The sequence below is a fragment of the Rhinoderma darwinii genome, chromosome 1 (genome assembly GCF_050947455.1).
Source record: "Rhinoderma darwinii isolate aRhiDar2 chromosome 1, aRhiDar2.hap1, whole genome shotgun sequence".
Classification (NCBI taxonomy): domain Eukaryota; kingdom Metazoa; phylum Chordata; class Amphibia; order Anura; family Rhinodermatidae; genus Rhinoderma; species Rhinoderma darwinii.
The window spans coordinates 371,050,318-371,074,752 of NC_134687.1; the positions used below are offsets into that span (position 1 = coordinate 371,050,318).

The window sequence follows — 24,435 nt, forward strand, 5'->3', positions numbered from 1 at the left end:
AATGCCCCCAAATCTGCCCCATACAGTATAATGCCCCTATAGCTTCCCCCGCACAGTATTGCCACCATACAGTATAATGCCCTCATAGCTGCCCCATACAGTATAATGCCCCTATAGTTTTCCCAATACAATATAATGCCCCCACAGCTGCCCCCATACAGTATAATGCCCCTTTAGCTTCCACCATACAGTATAATGCCCTCATAGCTGTCCCCATACAGTATAATGCCTCTTTAGCTGGCACCATACAGTATAATGCCCCATAGCTGCCCCCATACAGTATAATGCCGCCCTAGCTGCCCCATACAGTATGATGCCCCCTTAGCTGCCCCTAGTGCCAGTGCCCACATATAAAGTTCCACTGCCCACATAGATAATGCCACAGTGCCCATGTAGATAGCACCACAGTGTCCGATGTAGATAGTGCCTCTAGAAGCAGAATCCCCGGCCACAGCATCAGCAACGCTCTGGCAGGGGATTCCACTTCAGGAGTAAACTCTGACTTCACTGTCCATATTTTGACAGTAACGTCAGGGGTTCCCCCTAGGAGCGCAATCCCTGGCCAGAGCGTCTGCAATGCTCTGGCAGAAGATTCTGCTCCTGGAGGAGCCACTGACGTCACTGTCTATATATAGACAGTCATGTCAAGGGCTTCCCCGGGCTAAGCTCTTACTGCTGTGCCCACGGAGTCCACTGTACTAATGCTGAAGCAAGAGGAAGGGAGCTGACGGTTCCCTGCTTCAGCATTGGGTACAACAGTTTCTGAGTCCTGAGGACACAGATGCAGTTGATACTGGTATATACAAAACAAAACAAAAAAGAAAAAATTCCACAAACCAACCAGGCAGTCTTTGGGATAATAAGAATTGTATATAAATGTTATTAAATTCTATAAAAATATTTTTTTCCTTAAATATAAATTTATAGAAAAAAGAAGTTTGGATATAAATACTTTTTTCCAAACAGGATGTACACAATTATTTCATTAAAATACCCCCTGGCCAGGATACAAACACATATACCTATGACAATGCTTCAATTCATATATCCCCCTCCATGAACGATAAATTACGTTTATCATGTATCTATCTATGTGATTCCTTTTTTTTTTCCTTTTTTTTGTTTTGCATATCTGTTTTTCGAAACGGCACCGTGCTATATATTCATTGCATATTTTGGGATCTCTATTAGGTATGGTTTAAATCAATTTCCCTTTCCTAGTTGACACTGGGTTATACCACCGGTCGCCCGGGACAGCGAGACACCGCCCGGAGTCCGGGACTCTCCCGCTAAATCCGGGACGGTTGGAAGGTATGCTTATGGGGCACACCTGGGCCCAACGATCCAGGGGGTGGGTGTGGGCATAAGGTTTCTCAACCCCTTGTAAAACCATTGCCTTTTGTAAGACCCTTATGTCCAAATGTGCAGTGAAAACTTTGGAGACCGGGACATGGTAAGTTTCTCCAAGATTTGGTATAGGATGGCTAGTATTGCTCACTGACTCTTAGCTGGGACTTCTGACTCAGAGGTCTGAGCACCAGCGTTTAAAACAGACGTGATCCTTATGTGCTCTTTGTGAGATTAAAGAGGACTTGTCAGCTCTTCTGACATATAACACAGAAAACTAAAAGTTTGAATCAGCTCACAACTCCCTGGTAAATCCACATGTGAGCAAAGTAATACCAAATGCATAGTGCACGGCACAAAAACCCTTCCAGTCTTCAGAGATAACAAATGAAGGTATGGTCCAGCACTCATCTAAAGATAAAAACATTCTTTGTTTATTTACATCCACATATTAACCCCTTCTGCTTTAGGATGAAGCCAGATTTTTTAAATCTGGTATGTGTCACTTTATCTGAGAATACCTCGCCGATGGTTTCACATATCTAAGTTATTCTGACATTGTTTTTTCGTCACTTATTATACTTTTGTTTTATGTAAAACTTAGGTCAATACGGTTTACATTTTCGTATTAAAAACCCACAAAAATGGCAAAATTGTTTTTTACTTTTAACTCCAACATGGAACATATATATGCAGCATATTGTATAAATATGTTATTAAATTTGTTTTACCATTTGTCTATTAGATTTTGACCCAAATTTGTAACCCTTTCTTGTCACTTTTTGGGTATATCACAATGGTTTAGAAAATTATGTAATTTTTCAAAAATTTTGTAGGAACTTATTTTTATTCACCTTGCCACTTTGGAGGAGCACTGGAGGTGCTGGAATGATTGAAAACCTCCAGAAATTACCCCATTTTGAAAACTACCCCTCAAAATTTATCTAGGGGTGTGATCACTTTTTTGACCCCATAGTATTCTTTTCAGAATATTGTGGAAATCTGGCGTGAAAAATAACATTTTAAATTTTTTCACCAATGCTTCATTTAGAGGACAGATTTTTCAGACACAGAGCATGCAAGTGAAGAGAAGCTCTAAAAATGTATTGGGCTATTTGTTACCCTCAATGTGTTCCAAATGTGTTGTGTGGACACATGGCAGTGTCAGAGGTGTGGCATATCTGGAAGAACTCTTGTAAGGGGGATGACCCCCTCTTTTGTTATGTGTCACGGCTCCCGAGAGGTAGGAGCGGTGTCGTCATCATTGCAAAGGCATTGATGATGTTGTATGTCATGACGCACACGCTCCTACCCAGAACGATGGAGTGAAGTCTCCGTTGGCTCTGTGAAGGAGGATTGTGGGCGGAGTGATGGGGACGTCGTGACGCCACCAGGAGACAGGAATGGGGGGCTCGAGGGAGTGAGGAGAGAGGGGAGTGATGGGAGTGCGAGAGCAGAGAGCGAGGGACAGAGAAGGAGCAGAGTTAGGGAAAGCTAAGTAAGTGAAAGTGAGGAAGACAGAAAGACTGTAATAAAGAAAGTGAGGAAGATAGAAAGACTGTTATAAAGAAAGTTAAGAAGACAGAGAGACAGCACTGGAGAAGTTAAGAAGATAGTAGCAGTTGGAAGGAGAAGAAAACAAGGGAAACAATGGAAGAAGTAAAGAGAAGATGGGCCATTTTGCAAGATTGCACCCTCAGCATTGTTCCTTTGGGCCAATGCTTGTTTTAGGCGTCTCATACACACCCTCTAGAAGCCTGCACCCTTGAGCCTAAGAGAAGTAAGAATACTGTTTGCATTAACAAACGTTGTAAAGCATGTTATGAACCATTTAAATAGAGGAAGAGTGTAATGTCCGTGGCTGTGGGCTGTCAGCTCCGTTCCCCCCCTGACAGGCGCAGCCACGAGTCGACAAGCGCTGGCCCCAGCCTCCTACTCAGGAAACGCCAGCGCTCGCGTCCACTCACCTCAGCCAGATCCCATAGGGTGCGTGTGCAGGCTCATGCCCGCTCTTAACGGGGCAGCGCGCGTACTGGACCTTGTTGATTAACTTTAACCCGTGAGTACCCTGGACTATAAGAGGGGTCCAGCCCCCTAGTTCTATGCCTGAGCGTTGTTCCCTATAGTTTGTCTATGTGATGGCCTCCTAGTGTGTTTCCTGTTCCTGTACCTGTACCTGTACCTGTTCCAGTTCCAGTTCCTGTTCCTAGCATTCCATACCATCCTGGTCGAGCACTGTGCTGTGCCAAAGTCATGTCGTGCTGTATACCACGTCTGACCTGCTTCACCTTGCCTGACGTCTACCTGCTGCCTTGTCCAAGCCGAGCCTGCCCTGCTGCTGTCTGAGCTGCCACAGGTACCTATATGAACTATAGACATTCACCTGCACCCTGGCCAGCTGCCTTACTGTCAAGATGGTATGGACCAGTGGGTCCACAGACCCTTCGTGACAAAGAGTTGATGGTTGTGGAGCAGGCCATAAAATATAAGGGCAGAGTGATTGAGACGACATTGGACTTATGAACGGACAAATAGTACAATTGTTACTCATCACCTGCTGCCGTAATTGGTTGCATCCCAGGCGTGCCTGACCATTTGAGCTGCCGGCTGAGGGCGGGAGAGGGTTACCGTGAAAGGTAGGGGTTAACATTGCAAGGACCCATGGGGGTGCCAGAAGGTAGCGGTTAGTCCACTGACTTCTACGACGCAACCTGGGGCCGGAAGTTTGGCTTTTACCCTTGGGTTATCCTGGCAGTAGTGGGTAGCTCCCACCGTGACTGCTGGAGGCATATCGTACCCTAGAGCTTGGGTGACTTGGGGTTAGGCACAACCTCTCTCAGGGGGACCAGCTGAATCGTCATCCCTAACGTCAATTATCCCTGCCTGCTCCCACAAGTGGAAGAACCCTTTGTTCAATGAAAGTTCAGTAAAAAGTTGAAACCATAAGTGGTGTGTCTTGTTCTAAGTTTTCTGCTACCCGCTCGCTTACACATTTTGGCGTTGTCGGCAGGTTCTAACCCAGCACTGAAAAATTGATCCCTCCAGCAGTAGTGGCCCGTCTACACCAGCCGCGGTTGTGATCCTTATGGGGTCGCATTAATGAACATACCCAAGTTTGATGGACAGAGTGTCCCTATCACGGACTGGGCCGAGAGGGTCCGCACTGCTGCCCGGTTGTTCCAAGTGCCAGCGACACATCAAGCGGATTTAGCCCTCAATGCCCTCGAAGGTGATGCCAGAAAAGCAGTGCTAGTCTTGCCAGTGGATCACGGATTGGACTCGTTATACGGGGACGTTACATCAGCAGCAGACTTTCGTAAGAAATTCTATACGAGGGTGCAGAAGAATGGGGAGACACTAAAGCAACTTGCAGTAGGACTCCAAGGCATGTGGCGTTGCCTGGTGAAAAGGGATCCAGCAGGGTGTGCCGCACTAACTGAACCTGACTGGATCGTAAGGGACCAATTCATATCATGGCCTAAATAGTCATCCCTGAGGAGGGCGTTGAGAGACTTTGTAAGAGCCACACCGATAGCTACCATGAGCGAAGTCTGGAGCTACATCGAGAAGAGGCTGGTGTGGCCTTACAGTGTGCAGTTCCTCCAGACCAGACCAGACACTGGGCGGAGGTGAACGACCTGGAGCCGTATTTCAAGACTTTGCACGAGATGTCCGTGAATCTATAAGAGAATTAAAAACCGAAGTAGCCAAACTGAGAGTCGTGGTTGATAGACCAGAACGGTCACCTTGACTATCCCGATCACCTCAAGAAGGCCCTCGCCGCTGTTGGCGCTGTGATCAACCAGGTCACTTTGTGAGAGAATGTAGAGCGGAATGCTTCCCAAGACGAGAACAGCCGCCTTTAAACTAGAGAAACCTGCCGTTGAGAGCCAAGCCATGGGCAACTCACCATTGGGCCCACGTGTGAATGTGGAACTCTTTACGGGACGATGTCCAATAGTTACTGCCACAATTGTGGGAGTAAGAATTCCCTGTCTAATCGACACGGGTTCAGAGGTGACAACCATGACCTACCAGTTGTTTCATAAAAATTTTCAGAATAAACAGAGCTTAGAAGCACCCTGGATATAACTGACAGCGGCCAATAGCCTACCGATTCCCTATTGCAGGATTTACCTGGTTAGAATTGGAAGTCTTTGGACGCAAGTTCCCATGGGCTGGTATAGTGGTGGTGCATAATTGTGCCCGACCAGGCGTGCCCTTGATAATTGGTATGAATGTCCTACAAGAAATGCATGGACTGATGTTTAATGAGGTCAGTGATGGTTATTGGGAGCGACTGGTTTTCGATCAGAAGGTACAACAGACCCTGTTCTATGTGCATCAAGTCTGCCAGCGCAAAGAGAGCTGGAAGACCCTACTGGGGTGAGTAGGGATGGTGCGGGCTCCAAGTAGGACGGGGTTGTGAGTACAACCTCTGCAGGAGATTTCCATTCCTCTGACGGTAGGGACATACCACCGTTTAAAGGGCACACTGATTATGGTGGAACCATTAATGGCTGTGAATAATTCAGGTCAGTGGGTGATAGGGCGGACTCTGTGTCGAGTAGCAAGGGGCATGGCTACAGTCCGGTTGATGAATACTACCCAAAATATCATCGATATAGAGGATGGGATTAATAGCACTATTTCTATTTTTGCAGATGACACCAAGCTATGCAATATAGTTCAGACTATGGAAGATGTTTGTGAATTGCAGGCAGATTTAAACAAACTAAGTGTTTGGGTGTCCACTTGGCAAATGAAGTTTAATGTAGATAAATGTAAAGTTATGCACCTGGGTACGAAAAACCTGCAAGCATCATATGTCCTAGGGGGAGCTACACTGGGGGAGTCAATTGTTGAGAAGGATCTGGGTGTACTTGTAAATCATAAACTAAATTTCAGCATGCAGTGTCAATCAGCTGCTTCAAAGGCCAGCAAAATATTGTCGTGTATCAAAAGAGGCATGGACTCGCGGGACAGGGATGTAATATTACCACTTTACAAAGCATTAGTGAGGCCTCATCTAGAATATGCAGTCCAGTTCTGGGCTCCAGTTCATAGAAAGGATGCCCTGGAGTTGGAAAAAATACAAAGAAGAGCAACGAAGCTAATAAGGGGTATGGAGAATCTAAGTTATGAGGAAAGATTAAAAGAACTAAACCTATTTAGCCTTGAGAAAAGACGACTAAGGGGGGACATGATTAACTTATATAAATATATGAATGGCGCATACAAAAAATATGGTGAAATCCTGTTCCATGTAAAACCCCCTCAAAAAACAAGGGGGCACTCCCTCCGTCTGGAGAAAAAAAGGTTCAACCTGCAGAGGCGACAAGCCTTCTTTACTGTGAGAACTGTGAATCTATGGAATAGCCTACCGCAGGAGCTGGTCGCAGCAGGGACAGTAGATGGCTTTAAAAAAAGGCTTAGATAATTTCCTAGAACAAAAAAATATTAACTGCTATGTGTAGAAATTTTTTACTTCCCCTTTCCCATCCCACTTCCCCTTTCCCATCCCTTGGTTGAACTTGATGGACATGTGTCTTTTCAACCGTACAAACTATGTAACATACCAGCGGGTACCATGCTGGCAAGTATCGAACTGGTCAGGCCCGAGAACATGATCAACCTATTGGCACCTGTACTCACAGAGAATGTGCTAAGCAAGGGAAGTGCAGCCTCTTTGTCCGCGCAGGAACAAATTGCCAAGCTGTGGCACCAGCTAGAGCTAGAAGGATTGGCGCCAAGTACAGAAATGGAAGAACAATTGAAATTGCTTTTGCAACAATTCCACTGGGTATTCGCTCAACACGAAGAGGATTATGGGTGTACGGCCACCATTGAACACGAAATCCACACTGGGATTACACACCCTATCAGAGAACGCTACCATAATATATCACCGGCTTTATATCGCGAGGTTAAAGACTTCTTGCAGAAGATGATAGATGGCCAGGTGATTTGGGAGAGCCAAAGTCCGTGGGCAGCCCCGATAGTTCTAGTCCGCAAGAAAGACGGCTCTCTTAGGTTCTGCGTTGATTACAGGAAGCTCAACGCCTGTACTCACCGGGATGCATATCCGCTGCACCGAGTGGAAGAGTCCCTGACCGCCATGCAGGAAGCATGGTATTATACAACCCTGGACCTAGCCAGTGGGTACTGGAAAGTCCCCATGAAAGAGGAGTATAAAGAGAATACTGCATTCATTACTCCCACTGGTCTCTTCGAATTTAACCAATTGCCATTCGGACTGACTAATGCCCCCAGTACCTTCCAGCAGCTAATGGAGCATTGCCTGGGAGATTTGAATTATGAGTCTGTTCTAATTTATCTTGATGACATTGTCATTTTCTCCAAAACATTTACAGAGCATCTACAACACCTTCAAATTCTGCTGGAACGGTTGGGCGAATATGGCCTCAATTTGAAACCCATCAAGTGCTGGATCGGCCGCCAGCAGATCAAATACCTCGGTCATCTGGTGGATGCAGCGGGAATCGTCCCAGATCCCAGCAAAGTCATAGCAGTACAAGAATGGCCCGTTCCAGAAAACACAACCGAAGTGAGAGTGTATCTAGGGTTGGTTGGATATTACCGGATGTATATTCGGGATTTCGCCAAGATAGCAGGCCCGCTAATTCAACAAAAGAAAGGAACCCGCAGCTGCAGCATCACCGAACATTGGCAAGAACAGCAACAGCGGGCATTCGAGAAACTGAAAACAAGACTAGTGACAGCCCCTATTCTGACTTTCAACCAGCCATTTCGGCTATACAGGGATGGTAGCCTGAAGAGATTAGGGGCTGTGTTGGCTCAACAACAAGGGGAAGTGGAACGGGTTATCGCCTATGGCAGTCGCAGCCTACGAACATCGGAAGGTAACCCCTCGAACTATAGTTCTTTCAGATCAGAACTTCTAGCTATTGTGTGGACAGTCACGGAATGCTTTGCAGAATATTTATTCGGTAGTAAGGTGGACATCTACATGGAGAACAACCCCCTTACTTACCACAGTACTGCAAAATTAGGGGTGAAGGAACAACGGTAGGTGGCCCCATTGGCCAAGTTCGATTACACCATACACTACAAACACTGGAAGAATCACGCGAATGCAGATGCGCTCTCACAACAACCTTGTGAAGACCCCAGCAGAGAGGTTGATGACGAACGAGAGAAAGTAGAAATCCCCCCTCTGCGAGTAGTCCACCCGGAGTCGAGGGAAAGGAAGACTAATGCTGTGGTTCAAGTGACCAGCACGTTGACTGAGATGTATGACCGAACAGAATGGGAGAAACGTCAACAACGAGATGAAGATATCTGTACGGCTGTAGAATGGGTTCTCCAAGGGAAGAGACCGATATCAGCAGAAAGAAGCCAACTGACAACTCGAGCAAGGACATTGGCTCATCTGTTGGAACGGTTCAAATTCCGAGATGAAATATTATATCGGGGGGTGTGAGCTCCGCGAGAATATCGGGAATTGAGGCAGTTGGTGTTGCCGAAGATGGACGTGCAACCGGTGTCCAAATGGATGCATGAGAAGGGAGGCCACTTCGCAGTAGATAAGATGGTACAGTTGATCCGTAACCATTTATACTCCCCAGGGTTGGAGGAGGTAACCGGATGCGCATGTGAAGACTGTCCAACCTGTGTCATGTACAAGACAAAAGAACAGTTGGAAGAGCCAATGTCCATCAAAAAGGGGGAGCCGTTAGAACTGCTGACAGTTGACTTCTTGACCATACAAGAAGTCACCTCTGGTTACAAGTATGACCTACTATGCATCGATCACTTCTCAAAGTTTGCCGTGGTAATCCCTACTTGGGACCAGACAGCGCAAACAACAGCTACCGCCTTGTGGAGATATTTAATGCGTCCTTGTGGTTGCCCAAAACGACTGTAATCCGACCAAGGGCCAAATTTTGAATCAGAACTAATTTGGGAGCTGTGTATGCTACATGGGATTAAGAAGCCAAGGACTACATCCTATCACCCACAAGGCAACGGGGCCTGTGAAAGATTCAACTGGGCGCTACTCGAACTCCTGAGGACCCTCAGGTAGGACAAGCAAGAACGATGGCCCGAACATATGGACGATCTGGTGTGGGCCTATAATTATGCAGTATACCGAACTACTGAATGCAAGCCTTATCAGTTGATGTTCAGCCTCCAAAGTCAGTTAACGTTAGCACTTCTGTTGGAGACCCCAGAATCACAAGTGGATAATTCGCCGGCTCAGTGGGTACAGGAGCACCAGAGACGTCTGAACATCGCAAAAGGTGGACTAGAGAAAGTCATGTCGACAGAGATCGAGTACTGGTCCGAAATCGGAAGGCAGCACGAGGGGGTAAGCTGGAACCCAGTTTGGAAAGGAAACCATATGTGGTAATCAAACGTATCAATCCCGAACTACCTGTGTACGAGGTACGACCAGAAGATGATCGAGGGCCGAGTAAAAATCTACACTGAAATCTTTTGCAGCCGTTTACATTTTCAGTGCCAGACTCTATTGATTGGCCGAGGCAGGAGGACAGGAGGACAGGAGGACAGGAGAGATTCTCCACCAATGGATATTAAGGCGGACTGTTGGTTGTTGATGCCATCAAACAACCCCAATTTACCTCATGAGTCGATAGCAAGAGAGATGTCGGGACTAACGAAACTTTTGTAATCAACTACACCTGATGCAGATCTCGGGTTACGCTATCCCAAGAGGTGCAATCGTAATCAACCACTGACTTATTTGCAAGACTACGAAGTATAGTGCCGGTGACTGCACTTATCAACCAAGTATAAGGGGGGGTGATTCCCCCTTTTGTTATGTGTCCGGCACAAGGACACAGGCTGGCAATCGGGAGCATGGCTCCCGAGAGGTAGGAGTGGCGTCGTCATCATGGCAACGACTTTGATGTCGTAGTATTTCATGATGCACACACTCCTACACAGAGCAACGCAGTGAAGTCCCCGTCGGCTCTGTGAAGGAGGATTGTGGGCGGAGCGACGGGGGCGTCGTGACGCCACCAGGAGACAGGAAGGGGGGCTGGAGGGAGTGAGGAGAGAGGGAAGGGACGGAAGCGAGAGAGCAGAGAGCGAAGGACAAAGAAGGAGCAGCGTTAGGGAAAGCTGAGTAAGTGAAAGTGAGGAAGACAGAAAGACTGTTATAAAGAAAGTGAGGAAGACAGAGAGACAGCACTGGAGAAGTTAGGGCTTATTCAGACGAACATTATATACGTCCGTGCAACGCGCGTGATTTTCACACGCCTCGCACGCACCTATATTAGTCTATGGGGCCGTACAGACAGTCCGTAAAACTCACGACATGTCCTATATTTCTGCGTTTCTCGCGCATCATGCACCCAGTGAAGTCAATGGGTGCGTGGAAATCACGTGCACCACACAGAAACACTTCCGTGGGACGGGCGTGATTCGCGCAACAGCAGTCAAAAGTATGATTGAAAACAGAAAAGCACCACGTGCTTCACGCTCGTGTGAATCCGGCCTTAGTAAGATAGTAGCAGTAGGAAGGAGAAGACAACAAGGGAAACAATGGAAGAAGCAAAGGGAAGATGGCCCATTTTGCAAGATTGCACCCTCATCACTCAGAGAAGGAAGATAGAACTGAGTATTGTTCCTTTGGGCCAATGCTTGTTTTTGACATCTTGTACCCTCCTCCATTACCTGCCATAAGCATGTACCGTTGAGCCTAATTGAAGGAAGAATACTGTTTTCATTAACAAACGTTGTAAAGCATGTTATGAACCGTTTAAAAAGAGTTGATGGTTGTAGAGCAGACAGTTAAAAATAAGAGCAGAGTGATTGAGATGACATTGGACTTATGCATGGACAAATAGAACAATTTTTACTCATCATCTGCTTCCATAATTGTTGCGTCCCAGGCGTGCCTGACCATGGCTGAGAGGGTAGTGGTTAGCACCGCAAGGAACCACGGTGGGGCCAGAAGGTAGTGGTTAGTCCACGACACAACACGGGGATGGAAGTTTGGCTTTTACCCTTGGGTTATTCCGGCAGTAGTGGGTAGCTCCCACACTAGAGCTTGGGTGACGTGGGGTTAGGTACAACCACCTCTGTCAGGGGGACTCCAGTGGGATCGACGTCCCCAACCTCAGTTATCCCTGTCTGCTCCCACAAGTGGAAGAAACCTTTGTTCATTGAAACTTCAGTAAAAAGTTTAAACCAGAAGTGGTGTGTCTTGTTGTATGTTTTCAGCTACCAGCTCACTTACACTCCTTTCTACACAGTCCTGGGTGCGTGGGACAGGTATTGCACTGGTATGTCGTGTCTTTTCTTATGCCTCTTCTGGCATAAGAAAATATACGACACCTTTTCTGGGGGCGGCTTTTTTTCTCTTTGGGGCGAAACTTCACTAGGAAAGTGCTGCCCTGGAACTTTCCTGGGGACATCACTTGTAGAGGTAGAACGTTCTCCTACCTCTGCCACATTACCAAAGAGAAGGGTTTTTTTTTTTTTACATTCTCTTGGTATTCCAAGTATGTCCCCTCATGACCAGTGCTCCTGTAGATAACAAAGGAGTTGTACAATGCCAATTGGATAAAGTATACTGTCAGTTTTTTGTACCAAATTTCCGATTTCTGCATGGCATTGTACGAATTGAGTATCTGGTCAGATAGATCCACTGTCCCAATAAATTTATTATATGCCTGGATGCATATAGGCCATTACGTGGTGGTGGATGTTGCACCACGCTGTCACGTAGGGTTCGTGGACCCACTGGGCCGTACCGTCTTGGCGGTAAGGCAGCTGGCCAACTGGACGCAGGTAAAAGTCTATAGTTCGTATAGGGTACCTGTGGCAGCTCGGACAGTAGCAAGGCAGGCTTGGCAGGAACTTTGCAGCAGGTGGACGTCAGGTGTGGAGAAGCAGGACAGGCGTGGTATACAGCACAGCACGACTACAGCTCAGCACGGCACTAGATCAGGATACAAGTATAGGATACATGAACAGGAACACTGGGAGCAGGAAACACTAGGGGACCATATGCAAGACAGACTAGGAATACACATCAAAGCTCAGGCGTGGGAGGATGGGCTGGAACCTTCTTATAGCCCAGGGTACTCTGGACCAATTAGCTCAATCACAAACATGCTTGCGCTCTGGCTTCTCAAGTTTGGACTGAGCTCCTGACCGCACACCAGGGTGGTCACTGTGGAGCAGGACAGCCGTTTGCGCAAACATCTCTTGAGAGAAGGTCGTTGACTTGATGGAAGGAGTTTGTGGTCAGCGACCACAGACGTTACACACGCATAGGGACAATGGAGCCGATGTCATCAGGTATGGCTGTCAGCATTAGGAAATCCTACTTGTCCTTGAATTTAAAAAATCAGACGCCTTTCCTATGAATAGCCCTGCTCTCCCCAAGCTGCAGGGTTTGGCTCAGAAGGGTCTTTGGGAGGTTCCCTTGAATTTTTTTTTAGACCGTCTCATACGACATAGTGTTTTGCTCCGCCAGGCACTTAAACAGGGGTACATTCATGTACCAGTTGTCAATGTGTAGGTGGTACCTCTTATCAAACAGTAGGTGCAGGAGTTCCCACACAATCTTCCCAGTTAAAAGTGTGCGTTCAGCCCGACTTGGACTCCCACAATTTATACGTTGTTATGCTATACCTGACCTGCTTCTACTGGCAGAGAACGTGCTAAAAACAAAGTGGGAGGAGCAACAAACTCTCCATCTGTAGGGGAACGGGCACTCTGCAATGAGGTGGGGTGGGGCTGTGCACGGGACCCGGCAGCCCCGGCGCCTGGGAGATGAATCCCTAACTGCACTGGGGCTCAAAAGGAGTGGAGGACGGGAAGGCCGAGCGGACTGCCAGCCTCCCGCTGGTATGATAGGAGAAGATGGAGCTGAAGGAAGGGGGCCGAGCTCCGCAAAGAAGTGGCTACTGCCCCTTTATTTGTGCCCGGTGCCTCGCCGCTTCCAAAAGCTCATCCGACATCTTTCCACCGAATAGCATCACTGGAACCGCTAGGGATGACAAGTGACACACCCAGGTCTCTGCAGGGAAGAGACAGAACCGAGAAAAGGTACTTCCTTTTATTTACTCCAAGGGGGAGACAACTTAGATCCCATTGGTAAATTACTATTAAGACCAACCAATATAAAGAGGGAATTAACTATCAGTACGAAAAATGGGCTAATATTTCTCACATCAACTTTGTCATTAACCCTGTCCCATAAGTCAGGTGCTCTCGCTAATTGCTACAGTGCACATTAAACTAGTTCTAAATGATAGCAATAGCAATGCTATGATTAAGAACAAAATCAGTTCAGGATTCCCTGGTATGGTTTGTTATGCTGTTTCTAGGCGGATCTAAGTAAAAAACAAGGATGTTTTTATCTTTGGATAAGTGCTCTACTCTACCTTCATTTGTGGAGCTCTCCGGACATGTCTGTTTTAGTTATAACTAATGGTCTCCAAAAGCATACAGTGTTATTGGGCTAGGTATTGTTCCAAGGAACATCCTCCCACATCTATTAATGAGGCAACTCTATGATACATATATTATTACTTAGAAGGAACAGAGTCTGTAGCCAGTATATAATCGAAAGATATCAATACAAAACTTTATTTAAATATACACAATAACAAACATTAAAAGAGGCATAGTAATAGGAGAAACTCAATCACAAGATGACATAGAGACGAATCAGGAGAGCCAAGGTAAGTATGGAAGAACCTTTTAAAGTATGGGTTCAGAGTAAAACTAACATTAGTGTGGCATAAACTAGTTAGGTCTATTTATATATTTTGATGCTGTTAAGGGGCATGAATGGTCCCGAGAACAAGCATCAGATGAAAGAAGTAATGGGTCTGAACAAGACCCTAAGTGGACAATTACTAAAATAGTCTTACCCATAGAAATTCTTGGCTGAGTCCCGATGGTCACTGTGTGCGCCCCAATATCTGTTTTAGTAAATGCTTGTATTCCCAATGAAAAACAATGCTGCAGCATCTTTTGTTAAAACTCTGCACTATTCCATTCCTCTGTTATCACTACTGAAAATGTTATCATTCACTTTATCAAATGGGCGTGTTCCTAAATAGTCTGGCATGATCAGCACTGATAGGACAGTGTTAGGCACCCTGCACATGCGGCAGATTTTGTCCTTGCTGCAGAAACAACCCCATTAAGATGAATGGAACCGAAATTTCTGCAACAAAATCTGCCGCGTGTGAATTCACCCTTAGGCCTCATGCACACGACCGTAGCCGTGTGCACGGCCGTGATTTTCGGGTCGGCCGGCTGCGGACTGTCAGCGGACTGTCAGCCGCAGGCCGCCCGCAAATCGCGGGACATGCACATGGCCGCGGCCATTGTTTTCAATGAGCCCGGACCGCAGAACCGGGCCGTAATAAGACATGCCCGTTCTTTCTGCGGTCCGGGCTCCCGGGCCGTGCACGGACCGCAAAAACTACGGTCGTGTGCACGGCCCCATAGAAAAGAATGGGGCCGCAATTCTCCCGTGGATTTTCGGGGGAATTGCGGCCGCAAAAACACGGTCGTGTGCATGAGGCCTTAGACTGTGTAGGGGCACAACCCCAACTGTTAACACCCGGCTATCAATTTATTCATAAATTCCTAGGAGGAATAACAGGGGAATGGCACATTGCAGAGGTCAAAGAGCATTTTCATATTATGGAGAACTTCAAGCTTTTAATGAACTACGGAGAAAAAAAATTATCTCATTAAATGACTGATGCTTGAGCAGACATTTGTGGAGGAAGAGGTGCCGCATCCAGCTTCACCCTCCTTTTTCAATACCGTGACACAAGATGCAAATATTGCTGCAAAATTGTACTTAAATTATTGTTGGGGTATACAGTATATTGGGAGTACAGGGAAATCATATTATCTTGGTGGTTGAGAGGTTCGTGATAGCATGTAATATCCCTTGTGGACTGTAGTAACTTAGGGGATATTATCCCTTGTGGTCTATGGTCTCTAGTAAAGAGGATAACAGTAATATATCTGTGAGGCTCTGGCATAATTATGGGTAATACTAAGGGCCCTTTTACACTGGCCAATTATCGGGAAAACGAGCGTTCACAGAATGCTCGTTCCCGATAAATGCTGTGTGTAAAAAGGGCAATGGTCAGCCGATGAACAAGCAAACACTCGTTTACCGGCTGATTGCATCGTTTTAAATGTCTTAAATATTATCGTTGTCGGCAGCACATCTCCCTGTGTAAAAAGGGAGATATGCTGCCAACATGATAGAAATGTATGGGGAAGAAATGTATGAACAAGCAAACACTCATTTATCGGCTGATTGCATGATATAAATGTATGATCGGAATGCATGATAGAAATGTATGATCGGCGCGCGTCGGGCTGCGTAAAAGTACTTTAATACTTTATATGCTTTAAATACTTTTAAAAGATCAATAGAATTATTCCAAAGCATAGAAAAAATCCAAGTCGTTTCAGGCACTACTGGCATCATAGCATGACGAGTCCAGAGTGTCTTAAACATGTAAGCAGTTGGAATTGGAAAATATTACTTAGATGCTGCTTTTGTTTGAAATTTTGTATTTTGGTGTCGCCACACACGTCAGCAGTAGCCGCTCCATGAAGCTGGATATACCACTACTTGCTAATATTCCTGGTAGTTTATGGAGATGATGGCTTCCTGCTCCACCATTGTATTTAAATGTTAAAACTGGCACATGCTGCTGGCGTCCCCGGGCAGCGGGACATTGCCCGGAATCCGGAACTGCCCAACTGGATCCGGGATGGTTGGGAAGCGGGATGAAGGAGATTTGCCACAACAAATTCTTTATCTTGGATAATGGTAGAGCGCAATGATTACTTTTTATTACTTGTGACTTTTAAGAAATTGGACCCTTTCTTTTGACTGTTGCAGCACCCGTTTATCATTACGTGTTAGTAGGCTGATATAATATATTTTGGTATTGTGCTATGTAAAAGTGACAGTTGCAATGACAGCATTCAGAATATTAAGATCACATTATTATGTACTTGTTTACAGGGTTGCTAACCGTCTGTAAATTCACAGACAGTGCGTTGAAATTGAGGACTCTTGTTCAGTGTCTGTAATATAAAAATAGATGCATCCAGGAGCAGATTGGCAATCTGCCCTACCAGGCAGATGCTCGGTGGGCCGCTCTTCTAAATCAAACAATAGACATCTCGGCCCTCAGTGCTTTAATGCGTTCCTTCTTGATTCTGGGGCACCCAGGCCATTTGACCGGCCGGGCATCTGAGGCCCTGACACTAGCCAGCTTCAGGATGTTGTGTATGTCGGCCATGGCACACACAAGGTCCTGATGCTAGCCAACGTCAGGATGTTCTGTGTGGAGCTAAAGCTGCACTAACACTTGTTTTACATGTTTCTCTACTCAAGCGCAAGCATTACTCAGAACTACCTGCTCTGTCTATCTGTATAGAAGCCAATATATAACTAGTTGAACCCCATACACTTCAATTAAGTATTGGCTAATTGCACTGACAAGCTGCCAGACAATCTCCTGCATACTGATTATACAGATTCCCTAGTGTAGCTACACCCTTAGCACATTTTTACACGAACGGGATAATCGGTCGTGTGACAGACTTTTTTTTTTTAACGGCCATCACTCGGCTGCACTAAAATCAATGCACTACTGTGGGGCTATTTACATGGCTGTTTTTTTAACGGACCATGAAAGAATAGATGTCCTATATTTGCCCGTTTTCACGGATCCCTCAATAGACTCAAGTCTATGAGAGATCTGTGAATTCAGGTCCCGCGCGGGTATAAATCGGCTGTGAAAAACGGTAGTTTTTCACTGCTGATTTGACACCCGTTCGTAGGAATAAGCTCTTAGAGTGTCCCTCTGCATACTGCGCGTGCCTTCAGTGTGTGAACGTGTCCTCCTCCTCTTGCAAACAGCCAGCTGACGAGGGCCAGGATCTGGTGAGTCCAACAGTGACAAAGAAAGCAAGTGCTTGTATTTGCCCACCGCCAGATTTAAACACTTCTGTAGGGTCTGATAGTACGTCTATACGGGCTTAGCCCCTAGTACAGATATCATATTAGCCCACAAGTCATATCAGCCCCTGCCCCTACTACAAAATCATGTCAGTCCACACGGAAGTAATCAGTCCAGGTCATAACAGCCCCGATCAGCCAGTAGATATTTCGGACTGCAATGTAGGTTTACCACCAAGATTGGGCCATGGAAGTGGTGAAAATGGCTGCAATAACTCACCACTCCTCGCTCCCTAAGCCACTTCTGCTCCAGATACCCCCCACCGCAGACTATGTCCTGTGCCCTGGAGCTCAAGAGGCCCAGAGAGCGAGGAGCGGTGAGTGTGGGAAGGCGTCTGATCTGTGATCTGAATTAATTTTTTTTCTCTGGCCCGGGATCTGATTAATTTAGGGGTCTGTTCTGGGGTCTGAATTACTTTAGGAGTCTGGCCTGGGGCCTACATTTATTTGGAGATAGCTGCAGAATTGATGGGCTAAATATGTCTCAGCACCAAACTTTGCAGAGTCAGGATAATTTGTTATGGTGGCCTGAGCCAGATAGAGAAGAAAAGGAAAAACAGTGTCTACATTCAGAGAAAAAGTCACCTATGAGTCACTGGAGCTATAAGGCTGGATTCACACGAGCACATTACGTCCGTAAAGGACGGAATGTATTTCGGCCGCAAGTCCCGGACCGAACACACTGCAGGGAGCCGGGCTCCTAGCATCATAGTTATGTACGATGCTAGGAGTCCCTGCCTCACTGCGGAACAACTGTCCCGTACTGTAATCATGTTTTCAGTACGGGACAGTAGTTCCACGGAGAGGCAGGGACTCCTAGCGTCGTACAAAACTATGATGCTAGGAGCCCGGTTCCCTGCAGTGTGTTCGGTCCGGGACTTGCGGCCGAAATACATTCCGTCCTTTACGGACCGAACATGCTTGTGTGAATCCAGCCTTAGTTGTCAATTTAGTCATACAATTTGTGAAGGGAAAACAGGAACAGCACAATGCAGAGTTCTAATAAAAGGTGCTGCAGAATTTATATTATATGGATAAGCAAGTGACCAGTCCTGTGTAATTGTTATGTATTCTGCCTGAAAATGCATTTTATTAGTGGTGTAGTCTGTTGTATAGTCTGCAGAATGATAATACTCTGCAGACTGAAAACTATATGGTTACTGTATTCCAGCATTATTTGTTATGCTGGTGCTTGTATAGTGCTAGCGTGCTTTTGTACCCGATTGAAAAAGTGACACCTGTCTTTGACTGTCTGATTAGGTGTTTCAATGTTCCACTTTTATTTTGCTTCTTGTATTGATAGTGTGGTTTACATATTTAAGGGAGTGGCGAGGGACGCAAACAAAGTAAGTGAAATTCTCTGCTGTGCTCGTTGCTTTTTTTATGTCCCCCCAGATTTTAATCTTGGATCCGCCCCTCTACTAAGTACTGCATACCGGGAATACCCCAAAGGACCTGCCATTTTGGAGATGCTCTGATCCAGTCATCGAGCCATCGCAATTTGTCCTTATCATCTGGATGCGGGTGCACGGCATCACCGGACCGGAAAGAGCAGGATGAGGGTAGTTGAAAGGGGGAAACATGCTGGGGACTAAGAATGAGAGGGAGAGCCATGCTGGGGACAAAGAATGAGAGGGGAGCCATGCTGGTGACCAGGAATGAGAGAGAAGCCATGCTGGGGACTAGGAATAAGAGGGGGAGCCATGCCGGGGACCATGAATGAGAGGGCTTTTTATTTGTGTGCTGTACATGTTTGCTAACTGTATTATACACTTTAACCTGCCTTCTGTGAACTTTTTTGTTTGAGAGTACCACCCACATAAAAGACCATTTTCTGTTCAATTTTGGGCGGCCGATTGAGAGAAGTTTTACTGTGGAAAGTGGGTGTAATGATGGGGGTAGGGAAACAGACAAGTGAGCCCTAATCTACCCGCCACTCAGTCCCTGCCTACTTGCAACGACCCGCCCTAGGCGACGGGGTACAACTGGGCGACGGTCCCTATGCTCAGTAAGTGCATTACAGACAAACAGACAAGGGTACACAAAGCTAAGGGAAAAGGGGCAGTTGCCCACGGCAACACCGTGAGCAACAAGAGTTGTGAACGAGCCGAGTCAAACCAGGAGGGTACGAGGTACCAAAAGCAGAGCAGGAGAGAAGTCAGTAAGCCAGGGTCAGTATGAAGCAGGGTCAAATAGTTCAGAAGCTGCAGCAGGGCCAGGAAACCACACGAGAAGAATAACAAGCAAGGAGGAACAGGAAAGGCAGGTATAAATAGACAGAGGGCGGGAGCTAGCTCCGTCTGGCCAGGCTGTGATAGGCTCTCCCACTCCTAAGCCTGCCATCCTGAGTGGTGGAAGATGGAGTCAGTCTCACAGACATAGAAGCAGGTGCAGACTGATTACCAATGGGCGTATACACAGAAGCTGTGCCTGGCTGATCCTTTACAGTGGGTCTCTAGTCTGCATATAATATTTAATATAAATAGTAAGGGGGGATTTGTTGTCACAGCAATCACAGGATAAGGAATTAATATTTTTTAGTTACTGGTCCCTCTAAATGATCAAGCTGATGCTAGAAGGGACCCCAGTAAGAATTATCTATTTTATAGTAGCCGGCTGGGCTTCATGGAACAGCAAAGGACTACCCAGACCAGCTTACTACATAGTCAAAGTGAGCCCTAGGAACATTCTGTTGCTGGAATAAACTGTGTCACTTACATAACTGATGCGTGCTGGCTCACCTACTAATGTTGAATACCTATACAATTATAGACCATTGGCATTCGCCAAAAGATAATGCGTCCACACAGATCGCAAAACAGAACTCAATACCTATAAATGACTGTGAAGACAGCTAGTATATCCAAAAAAGAAACGACACATAGCACAAATTATGTACCATGACAATAAAAAACGAACTTTATTATATTGCACATAACAGCATATTGGCCATCACAAGATAAAAACAGTAGTACACACAATTAAAAAGGAGAGTGTGGAGAAACAGCGTAAATAATCCCAGTTATATGCTAACACAATATGAACATCATGTGATGTGGTAAAGTACAGAAATCTCCATCCAAGGAGGATGTATCATAAGCCAAATTGTAAAGCAAGAGACTGAAAAAGGTCATAGATGTGTTATGCACCTAGCCAGAAAGCACAAAATTGTGCACACCTATGAGAATACAAGGCTAGGACTTCACAAATAGACCCCAAAACGGCCCTATTTCATGGGCTAAGAGAGCTGCACAAACCCGTGGATTGCATAGTGGATCACACACGAGAAATCTCCACACAGACCGCCCCCAACGCGCGTTTCGCCATCAGCTTTCTCAAGGGGTGTCTAATGTGTCTGCTCCGCCAACCGTTCTGTTGCATTGGCCCCATCTACCAGCGCAATGCCTCACTTATTTGTGCATTAGCTTGGCCTACTGTAAAGGCTCCACCTACCAATGTATTTTTGCATTGGATCCCAACTACCACCAATGTGGCTATGGCTTGCTGACCCCGCCTACTTGTGTTGGCCTCGCCCACTGTCAATTTGGATACACCTTAAACATGAGGCCACTTATAGATGTTTTTCAGGGCCACTTTAAGTTCCCAATCCGTCCGCCGGATGCATCTATGGTAACCGGAAGAAGCTTGTGTAGCTTATCAGTGCTTGTTTTTCGGTGGGATTCCCAGCTTTAAAATCTACATTAAACTCCAATACAAAAGAAAACATTCACATGAAGCAAGCATGGACTTTAGGGTATGTCATGGGTAACTCACTGTTTGCAACCAAAAATGGCACTTTGGCAAAAAAATTCACATGGCTAGAGTAGGTACAAACTTATCCATTACTTTTCAGACACCTCACCACAGGTTATGGACATCTTTATAATGCATTTTCATTGACTTTAAAACAGTACACAGTACAGCTTACTAATACCTTCCACATAGGGCAGAGCCATGTGCATGGATCCTGTACAGCAGAAAACACTGTCCCCACGGCTTTGTACTAACAACATGTGGTTTTCATGATGGGATTTCTCATGGTATGGAAAGAATCTGTGGAGTGGGGAAATAAGCATAATACTTAGCAAAGTACTGGGATCTGCTTTGTTTAGGCAGAGGTGTAGCTAGGTTCTCCAGCACCTGGGGCAGAGATTCAGTTTGACCCCCCCCCCCCCCCCCCCCGAACCTCTTTCCCGACATCTCCTTCCCCCTTGCCTTGTTTGTTTTCTCTACCAATCAATGAAGTGTCATTTTTTTTCCAAATTTTTTTTATGCAACTCGAGCATAATGCCATTTTTCAATTTTACAAGCAATATAGTTCTATATACAGTACAACACCAGAACCAAGCTCATTACATATATACAGCACCAGAACAAAGCTCAGTACATACAGTAAAGGAAATAAGTATTTGATCCCTTGCTGATTTTGTAAGTTTGCCCACTGTCAAAGACATGAACAGTCTAGAATTTTTAGGCTAGGTTAATTTTACCAGTGAGAGATAGATTATATTTTAAAAAAAACAAACAGAAAATCACATAGTCAAAATTATATATATTTATTTTCATTGTGCACAGAGAAATAAGTATTTGATCCCTTTGGCAAACAAGACTTAATACTTGGTGGCAAAACCCTTGTTGGCAAGCACAGCAGTCAGACGTTTTTTGTAGTTGATGATGAGGTTTGCACACAGGTTAGATGGAATTTTGGCCCACTCCTCTTTGCAGATCATCTGTAAATCATTAAGATTTCGTGGCTGTCACTTGGCAACTCGGATCTTCAGCTCCCTCCATAAGTTTTCGATGGGATTAAGGTCTGGAGACTGGCTAGGCCACTCCATGACCTTAATGTGCTTCTTTTTGAGCCACTACTTTGTTGCCTTGGCTGTATGTTTCGGGTCATTGTCGTGCTGGAAGACCAAGCCACAAGCCATTTTTAATGTCCTGGTGGAGGGAAGGAGGTTGTCACTCAGGATTTGACGGTACATGGCTCCATCCATTCTCCCATTGATGCGGTGAAGTAGTCCTGTGCCCTTAGCAGAGAAATGTGCCATTCCGTTCTGTTACCCTGAGTTGGATTAATTTCCGGGCATGCGCACCAGCGCTGCCCGGACGCCGCTTTCGGCTACACCCACGGTATGCTCAGAGGTGAAGAGATAGATTTTAACCCACTGCACCTTTGCACTAATCACCTTGTTGTGATGATTTTTAAATTTTACTTGTCTGTATGTATAAATACAAACTTCTGTATATGTATCCAGCTTCTGTATCAATAATCACGTATATGTATTGTAATTTGCACAGTCCATTATGTACAAACGTCTGCATTTTTCATTGATTACTGTTAAACAGCACTTATGTTTGAAACCTGTTATAATATGTGAACTCACACTAATCATTTGCTTGAGAAAGGCTCCAGTGGACGGAGCTGAAACGTCGCACGGGCAATAAAGTACCCATTTTTTCACTTGAACCTTGGAGTTGCTGCTCATTTTTCAATTTGTAGATAGATAGATAGATAGATAGATAGATAGATAGATAGATAGATAGATAGATAGATAGATAGATAGATAGATAGATAGATAGATAGATAGATAGATAGATAGATAGATATGAGAGATAGATAGATGGATAGATTAGATAGATAGATAGATATGAGATAGATAGATAGATAGATAGATAGATAGATAGATAGATAGATAGATAGATAGATAGATAGATAGATAGATAGATAGATAGATAGATAGATAGATAGAGAGAGAGAGATAGATATGTGATAGATAGATAGATAGATATGAGAGAGATAGATAGATAGATAGATAGATAGATAGATAGATAGATAGATAGATAGATAGATAGATAGATAGATAGATAGATAGATAGATAGATAGATAGATAGATAGATAGATACAGGGGCGGACATACCGCATGTGCAGCCGGTGCAGCTGCACAAGGGCCCCGCGTGGGAAGGGGGCCCGTTCAGTGGCGTAACTACCACAGTAGCAGCCGTAGCAGCTGCTACGGGGCCCGCGGCATGGGGGGGCCCGTGTCGCCCTGACAGGCACATTACATTTTATGTACCAGGCCTGGCGGCACGGGCCCCCTCATGCCTAGTAGCATCACAACACTAGGCATGAGGGGAGGGAGGGGGCGGGGGCCCGGTGATAGCCGCCACACTGCACTACCAATCGGGAGGGAGGGGGCGGGTGCCCGGGCCCGGTGATAGCCGCTACACTGCACTGCCAATCTGGCACAGATGAATAGGACAGGACGGCGATGCTGGTGGTAGGAGGAGCGCTCAGGCAGGGGAGAGGACAGGGGGCGGTGCGACGTAAGACTTCGGGCGGCTGGACAGTACAGTCAGGACTGCCGGAGAACTCATAGGATGAGCGGAGGACAGACACAGGACGAGTGGAGGACGTGCAGACTGCAGAGGACAGGTAGATGAAGTTAAAAAGTTCATGTCAGAAGGGAGAAGTTTTTATGTAGAAAAATCTGCCTCATAATTCCTTCCGGAATTTTGAGGCATATTTTGACCTGCCGGTAGAACACTTCCCGCGTTTTTCATTGCGTTTTTTTGTGGCGTTTTTCGGCCATCGGGCCGTGGGCAGGGAAACGCAGCAAAAAACGCATTTTCTGCCTGCCATTGTTGTCAATGGGAAGTCAGAGACAGAAACGCCCGAAGAAAGGGCATTGCGCTTCTTTTTCCCGCATGCGGTTTTTACTGCTCGCAGGAAAAATTTCATGGATTTCAATGGGAGGCACTTTCTGACGTTTTTCGCGAAAAAAACCTCAGTGTGAACTCCCCCTAACACAGGGGCGTAACTACTGCTATAGCAGCCGTAGCGGCTGCTACGGGGCCGCGGCATGAGGGGGCCCGCGTCACCTGCCGGCACGGGCCCCCACCTTGGCCGGAATCTCCGCTAGCTGCCGCTATGGCTGCTACAGCGCGATGCCACGGAACACTACGGCAGAGCAGGGAGTATCTCCCCGCTCTGCCATTAAACATAAGACATGTATCCCCTATCCACAGGATAGGGGATACGTGTGTG

General features: G+C 46.0%; 1 protein-coding gene across 1 annotated transcript in view; it reads left to right on the forward strand.

Annotated features, from left to right (window-relative positions):
* PGM5 (phosphoglucomutase 5) overlaps positions 1-1,293 on the forward strand; it is a 156,256-nt gene extending 154,963 nt beyond the window's left edge. Inside the window, exon 13 of the mRNA XM_075860417.1 lies at positions 1,222-1,293. Coding sequence (XP_075716532.1) covers positions 1,222-1,293 — 72 coding nt within the window. The remainder of the gene's footprint in view (positions 1-1,221) is intronic.
* Positions 1,294-24,435: the final 23,142 nt, after the last annotated feature.